General features: G+C 39.9%; 1 protein-coding gene across 1 annotated transcript; it reads right to left on the minus strand.

Annotated features, from left to right (window-relative positions):
- Nucleotides 1-2,144: 2,144 nt before the first annotated feature.
- LOC132038089 (uncharacterized) lies at nt 2,145-4,329 on the minus strand. Its single transcript, XM_059428812.1, has 5 exons — nt 4,107-4,329; nt 3,015-3,158; nt 2,876-2,934; nt 2,346-2,407; nt 2,145-2,193 (listed from the first exon to the last, which is right to left on the minus strand). Exons 1-5 carry the CDS (start codon nt 4,327-4,329, stop codon nt 2,145-2,147), a joined length of 537 nt encoding a protein of 178 aa, XP_059284795.1.
- Nucleotides 4,330-7,628: the final 3,299 nt, after the last annotated feature.

Below are 7,628 nucleotides of genomic sequence, written 5' to 3' on the forward strand. Positions count from 1 at the left end.
GACATTAGTAAAACCGACATATAACCACCACGTCAGTACGTGGCGTCTGATCTCTGCCCGACCAGCTAAGCCATCTTGTACCTTGCTGGGATACAAGACATGAACATGAACATGAATGGATCCAAAATCCCTCAATGGGAAAAACATAAAGGAGTCGTCCTGGGCGGAGAGATCCTTATCCTACGTTGGCATACGTAGTTTCAACTGTAAAACCTTCTCGGTAATCTGTGCAACTCCCAAGAACATGAACATAATATAGTTGGCTTAGTAGCCCATGGATTATATAACTTGCTTGTAAACATGATTCTTGCTTGTATTACAACATGAAGATAGATATATAATATAACTTGTATGAAAACATGAAAACATGAAAACATGTAGAAGTTCATGAAATAAATATAAAAGTTCATATCTTGCATTTAAGAACTCATGAAATGCAAAGTATGGATTCTCATGGATTACGGACTGATTCTCAATAACCATAATGGAATATCAAGAAAACAATGACGAATAATAATTACAAACATGGTATAACATGATACTTATGACTTAGGGTTATCATGGATATATGTAGAACCCTAGTTTTGGTAACTTCATATAATCATGGAAGAACGTGGCGTGGGGAAGAATAATGATGTTCCCTCACGTAGATAGAAACTCTACATACCTTGTTTGCTCCGAAGCCTTGAGAAAGTTTGAATCTTTGAAGAAGAATTCCCAAAAATTGAGTCTTTAACCTTGAGGTGGGTTTCTTGAAAACCCTAGGTTAAGAACATTGAATTCATGCTTAATAATCATTAACATATGTTAGAATTCACTTGGGATGATTAGAACGGACTTACCTTAGTGTTCTTGGTGATGGAGGAGAAGAACAGGTCGTTCTAGGGTTTAGGGACTTGTAAAAATTTTAAAAAAATTTAAAAATTAGAACTGAAACCAGGTATTTGTAGGTTCTGGTGCGGATTGAGTTTTACGGACCAAATTACGGTCCATAATTCATATTACGATCCATAAAATCAAACTGTAATTAACAATGTCAATTTCCAAAATGTCCAGTAAAACACCTTCTTAATTATGGTCACTAGTGCGGGCCGTAATTCATTTTACGGTCCATAATTCTAGTCGTAATTTCCAGAATTCAAAGTGGATTTGATGCCTTTTTACAGACCAGGATACGGCCCGTAACTTTTGGCATAAAACTTGATCTCTAGATCTGCAGCAAAATTTCTACTCCAACATTCTCTATCTGATTTTCTAAGTCTAGGATCATGGTCATAGCTTAAGTTAAAGGTACAAAGTGGTACAATATCTCCTCATTGGGATCATTTGTCCTTAAATGTTGCTTTATGGTTAAGAATGGAACTGGACTTAGCTTGAGTACATGAACGGGAGGAAACATGACATGGAGCATGAAGACTAATTGACATGACATGGTTACATGGAAACAGGAATATGAGACATAGAACATGAGCACTGGATACATGAGCTTGAACGTGAAACATGGGATATGAATATGTAAGGGACATGACATGGATATGGGGGCTATTTACCTTGAGCATTTTCTGCTGGTTAGTCAAACAAGTACGTATACTTGGATTTCATATCTTCTTCGGCTTCCCATGTAGCTTCTTCAACTTTCTGACTCCTCCATAAAACTTTTAACTTTCTCAACTTGCAAACCTGACGAACAAGAATAGCTATAGGGATTTCCTCATAGGTGAGGTCATTTTTAACTGTTATAGAATCAGCAGGAACAACCAATAACGGGTCTCCCACACACTTCCTTAACATGGACACATGGAACACTGGATGAACAACAACCAACTCTTGGGGCAACTCAAGTTCATAAGCTACTTGACCGACCCTTTGCAGAATTCTTTAAGGTCCAATATATCTGAGACTGAGTTTTCCTTTCTTGCCAAATCTCGTAACACCCTTCATGGGTGAAACTTTAAGGAACACCCAATCATCAACTTGAAACTCTAAGTCTCTTCGCCTCAGATTTGTGTAAGACTTGTGGCGACTCTGAGTCATTTTCAAACGCTCTTGAATCAGCTTGACTTTATCCATAGCCTGATAAACCAAATGCGTCCTAACAACTCTGCTTCACCAATTTTGAACCAACCAATCGGTGATCTACACCTTCACCCATATAGAGCTTCAAACGATGCCATCCCAATGCTAACATGATAACTGTTATTATAAGCAAACTCAATAAGAGGTAAGTGATCATCACAATTACCCTTAAAATCCAAGACACATGCTCTCAAAATGTCCTCAAAGGTCTGAATAGTACGCTCTGCCTAACCATCTGTTCGCGGATGAAAAGCTGTGCTGAGGTTTACCTTAGTAGCCAATCCCTTCTGAAAGGATTTCTAAAAATGGGCCGTGAACTGGGCACCATGATCTGAAATAATAGACATTGAAGTCCAATGCAATATAGCAATTTCCTTGATATACAACTTGGCATAATCCTTTGCTGAATCTATCATCTTGACTGGCAAAAAATGTGCTGACTTAGTAAGTCGATTTATAATCACCCAAATCTAGTCTTGCCTCCTAGCTGAATGAGGTAGACCTGTTATAAAGTCCATATTGATCATCTCCAATTTCCAAATAGGAATATCAATATTCTGAGCCAACCCACCAGGCCTCTGGTGTTCGGCTTTCACTTGCTAACAATTCGGGCATGTAGCCACAAAATCTGCTACATTATTTTTCATATCATTCCACCAATAGATTTCCTTCAGATCATGATACATTTTCATGGAACCTGGGTGAACAGAATACCTGGAATGGTGAGCTTCTGATATGATTCGCTCTCTAGGTCCATCCACATCTGGAACACATAATCTGCCGCGGTATCTCAAAGTACCGTCATCTCCCTCTTGTTCAAAAGCCGTTGGTTTATGCTTGTGAATATCCTCTTTTCAGCTGCAACAAGTATGGATCATTATACTTCATTTCTTTAACTTCAACAACTAAAGAGGAATGAGATATATTCTAAACAATACCGCCATCCTCGGAGTCCAAAAGTCGAACTGGAAGACTGGACAAACAGTGAACTTCTTTGGTTATAATCCTCTTATCTGCATCAACATAAGCTAAACTTCCCATGGAACGCCGACTGAGAGTATCGACTACTACATTCGCTTTCCCTGGATGATAAAGTGGACATACATCATAGTCCTTAAGCAATTTGAGCCATCTTCTCTGCCTAAGATTCAGTTCCCTTTGCTTGAAGATATACTGCAGGTTTTTATAATCGGTGAAAATATCAGCATGCACTCCATACAAATAATGACGCTATATCTTAAGTGCAAAAATCACGGCTGCCAACTCTAAGTCATAAGTCGGATAATTCTTCTCATGAGTCTTAAGCTGTCTAGACGCATAAGTAAAAACCCTAACATGCTGCATTAAAACACATCTGAGACTAACTCCTAAAGCATCACAATAAACCACGAACCCTTCGATTCCTTCTGGTAGTGTTAAAAGTGGAGCAGAAGTCAATCTGTTCTTTAACTCTTTGAAACTCTGTTCACATGCATCTGAACATTCAAATTTGACTTTCTACTGAGTCAACTTAGTCAACGGAGCCGAGATAGAGGAAAACCCCTCGACAAAATGCACCATGTGCTTTGCCGGACCTAAAGCTTCGATATCGATGCTTTGAGGTGGGTCCTGGCAAATTCTTAACAATGTCAATTTTCTGAAATTCAACTTTAACTCCTTCACCTGAAATCACATGGCCTAAGAACGCCATTGACTTAAGCCAAAACTCACACTTTGAGAATTTTGCATAAAGCTCACGATCCTTGATTGTTTGCAACATGATTCTGAGAGGTTCTGCATGATCAGTCTCACTACGAAAATACACAAATATGTCATCAATAAACACAATGATAAATAAATCGAGATAAGGCTTGAAGACCTGTTCATAAAATCCATGAAAGCTACTGGTGCATTCATCAACCCAAACGACATGACAAGAAATTTGAAATGACGATAGCGGGTCCTGAAAGCAGTCTTAGGAATATCAACTTCTTTAACCTTTAACTGATGGTAGCCTAATCTGAGGTCAATCTTGGAATAACACTAAGCACCCTGATGTTGATCAAATAAGTCATCGATTCTGGGAAAGGGATACTTTTTCTTAATGGTGACCTTATTCAACAGATGGTAGTCTATACACATATGCAAGGATCCATCTTTCTTCTGGACAAACAAGACCGGTGCGCCCCAAGGTGACACACTTGGTCTAATAAATCCCTTGTCAAGAAGGTCTATCGACTGAACTTTTACTTCTTTCAACTCTGCTGGAGCCATTCTATATGGCGGAATCGATATCGGCTTAGTTTCGAGAAGTAGATCAATACCAAAGTAAATCTCCCTATCGAAAGGGACTGCAGGTAGATTCTCTGGGAAGACTTCTGGAGACTTAATGACAACTGAGGCTGACTGAAGAGCTGGAGTCTAGGCATCTGCATCGCTGACTCGAACTAGGAGATAAATGCATCCCTTGGTAATCATCTTTCTAGCGCTAAGATGGGAAATAAACCTACCCCTGGGTGCTACTGAATTACCCTTCCATTCTATAAGTCCGTCTGGAAAATCGAAGGTTACTGTTTTAGTTCTACAACCCACTGAGGCATAACAGGATTCTAATCAATTCATACACATGATTACATCAAATTCTACCATCTCTAATTCTACTAAGTCTGTTATAATGCGGTGGTGATAGACCATAACTGGACAAACCCTATAAATATGTCAAAAGGTTCATGCAACTTTTCTGGTTCTACCCAAATTTCTTAGCAATAAAAAGGGTTACATATGATAGGGTAGATCCGGGATCCATGAGAGCATAAACATCATAAGTGAAGACGGTTAGTATACCTGTGACCACATCTCCACGTGCCTCTATATCCTGACGACACACCGGCGCGTACGTATGGCTCGACCCACCGCCCGTATTACCGGACTTTGCTGCTTCATGCCCTTGTTGGGCCTGACTATTACTAGGAGTTGCTGAGCTTGTGGACTGAGTGATATTACCTCTGGTTCCTTGCTTGGCTGACTGAAAATCTCTCTGAAAATGACCTCTCTGGCCACAGTCATAGCATACATCCATACTCATACGACGCTCACCTGGCTGTCTCTTATCGCGCTTACAGCAAATCGGATTAGTATAGGCCTGCTGTCCCACACTAGCCTGAGAGTGGGAACCTGCTGGTCTAAAATTCTATTTCTTCTGATCATTTCAGAATTTTGGGGCTGGGGCACTTGGCTGCGGATGGAGTGGGCCTTGATGACCTGGTCTTAAAGAACTGTCTACCTCCACCCTGATTAAAATTACCTGTAGACTTGTCCCTCTTGCTAAATTCCCTATCCTTCTGCTTCTGCAGGGCTTCTTCTTCCTTTAACCTAGCCTTTTTACCTTGCATAAATGCCAGTATCTTGAAAATAGTCATCTTGTCATTCTGAGCAGCTGTATTGGCATCCCTGTGCAATTCGAGTTTAAGACCAAGTACAAACCTTCTAACCACGTCCCTCGTAATAGGGGCCATATGAGGAGCATGTCTAGACAATGACACGAACTTGAGATAGTAATCCTGGACCGTCATGTCATTCTGCCTTAGGTTCTCAAACTCAGTAGCCGTGGCTTCCCTGACCTCAATTGGCATGTAGTGCTCAATAAAAGCATCTGAAAATTCATCCCAAGTAACCGAAAGTGCATCCTCCCCTCGGGACTGTTCCCGTGTCTCATTCAAAATATGGGCCACATCTTATATCTGGAAAGCTCCTAATTCCACTGACTCTGTATCAATAGCATATATCACACGAAGTACCTTCTGCATCCCATCAATGAAATTTTGTGGGTTCCCATCCTTTTTAAACCCTGTGAACACTGGGGACTTCATGTGAAGAAACCTTGGGTTCTAGAACTGGTTGACCCACTACTAGCACCTGAGCTAGGGGCCATTTCCTGTCGCTACACCTGGTTAGCAACGATTTGAGTGAGCAACTGAATAGCTCCTATAACATCTATGTCCGAAACATTAGGAGGAGTAGCCGCGTGGCGGGGCCGCCGTGGGCTGTAGCAATATTCGAGTCTAAATGGTTTCTTTCTGAGCTGCATCAGCGGTAACCTTTTGGCTGGTAGCTGAGTTTCTCTTTGTGTACTTTTTTTTTGGAGCCATTTTTTGAAATAATTAATTTGCACGGGTTAGAAGAATTCCTGAAAGAACTGCTCTAACTGCACGATCTAGAGTATGAAAGAAGTGAGACAATCTTGAATGTCCTGGTGGTCAACTGTTTATATGTGTGTGACCCTCACACATATAAAAGTGACCCCACTGGATACGGTTTCATAGACTCCCTAAGACACTTGAACCTAGGCTCTGATGCCAAGCTTTGTCACGCCCCGAACAATGGCTTGGGCGTAACACGGCACCGACCACATGGCTTGTTAAATCATCATGAAGCATGACATGAGCGGAGTATAATGTAAACATGATGAGCCTAAACATTAAATATCATAAATAACAAATGAAGTATTTGTCTAAAACATAAACACGGATTGTCATAAATAATGAGCCAAAGATGGCTATACAACTCTGAATATCTGATGTAACATGACTGAATAGTCTATGAAACATCTATTATGAATCTGATCTGAAAAACATACTTGCTGGGACAAGGCCCCCAACATACCCTAACTTGCTAAACATGACATGAACTAAATAAGGATAACACCTCAAATAAGATGGGGCTTACCAACATGCTGATACGAGTAATCCTACTGAGCAGATGCGTCGTCCTGTAAGTTCGTACCTGCATCGTGAAACACAAGCCCCTGGACAAAGAAAAAAGGGTACATTAGCATATTGAATGTACTGGTATGTAAAGCAACTGAAAGAATAAGCATGGCACATGAAATAACAATGATAAAAGCTGAAACTGAAACTGAAACCCGGTTTTGAGCATGAACATGAATCCATATATAACTAACATGAATAGAATAACTGTGGGATGGCATTAGTAAAATCAACATATAACCATCACGTTAGTATGTGACGTCTGATCTCTGCCCGACCATCTAAGCCATCTTGTACCTTGCCGGGATACAAGACATGAACATGAACATGAATGGATCCAAAATCCCTCAATGGGGAAAACATGAAGGAGTCTTTCTACTGGGCGGAGTGATCCTTATCCTACGTTGGCATATGTAGTTTCAGGTGTAAAACCTTCTCGGTAATCTATGCAACTCCTAAGAACATGAACATGATATAGTTGGCTTAGTAGACTATGGATTATATAACTTGCTTGTAAATATGATTTTTCCTTGAATTACAACATGAATATAGATATATAATATAACTTGTATGAAAACATGTAGAAGTTCATGAAAATAAACATAAAAGTTCATATCTTTCATTTAAGTACTCATGAAATACAAAGTATGGATTCTCATGGATTACAGACTGACTCTCAATAACCATAATGGAATATCAAGAAAATAATGACGAATAATAATTACAAACATGGTATAACATGATACTTATGACTTAGGGTTATCATGGACATGTGTAAAACCCTAGTTTTGGTAGCTTCATATAATC

This window comes from Lycium ferocissimum, chromosome 11, assembly GCF_029784015.1.
Source record: "Lycium ferocissimum isolate CSIRO_LF1 chromosome 11, AGI_CSIRO_Lferr_CH_V1, whole genome shotgun sequence".
In the NCBI taxonomy this organism is placed as follows: domain Eukaryota; kingdom Viridiplantae; phylum Streptophyta; class Magnoliopsida; order Solanales; family Solanaceae; genus Lycium; species Lycium ferocissimum.

Coding starts and splice junctions, on each gene's coding strand:
- LOC132038089 (XM_059428812.1), bottom strand. CDS start 4,329: ATGGCTCCAGCAGAGTTGAAAGAAGTAAAAGTTCAGTCGATAGACCTT. Junction 3,159..4,106: donor CTTATTTGATCAACATCAGG/GTGCTTAGTGTT, acceptor TTTATCATCCAG/GGAAAGCGAATGTAGTAGTC. Junction 2,935..3,014: donor TTTGGACTCCGAGGATGGCG/GTATTGTTTAGA, acceptor TACTTGTTGCAG/CTGAAAAGAGGATATTCACA.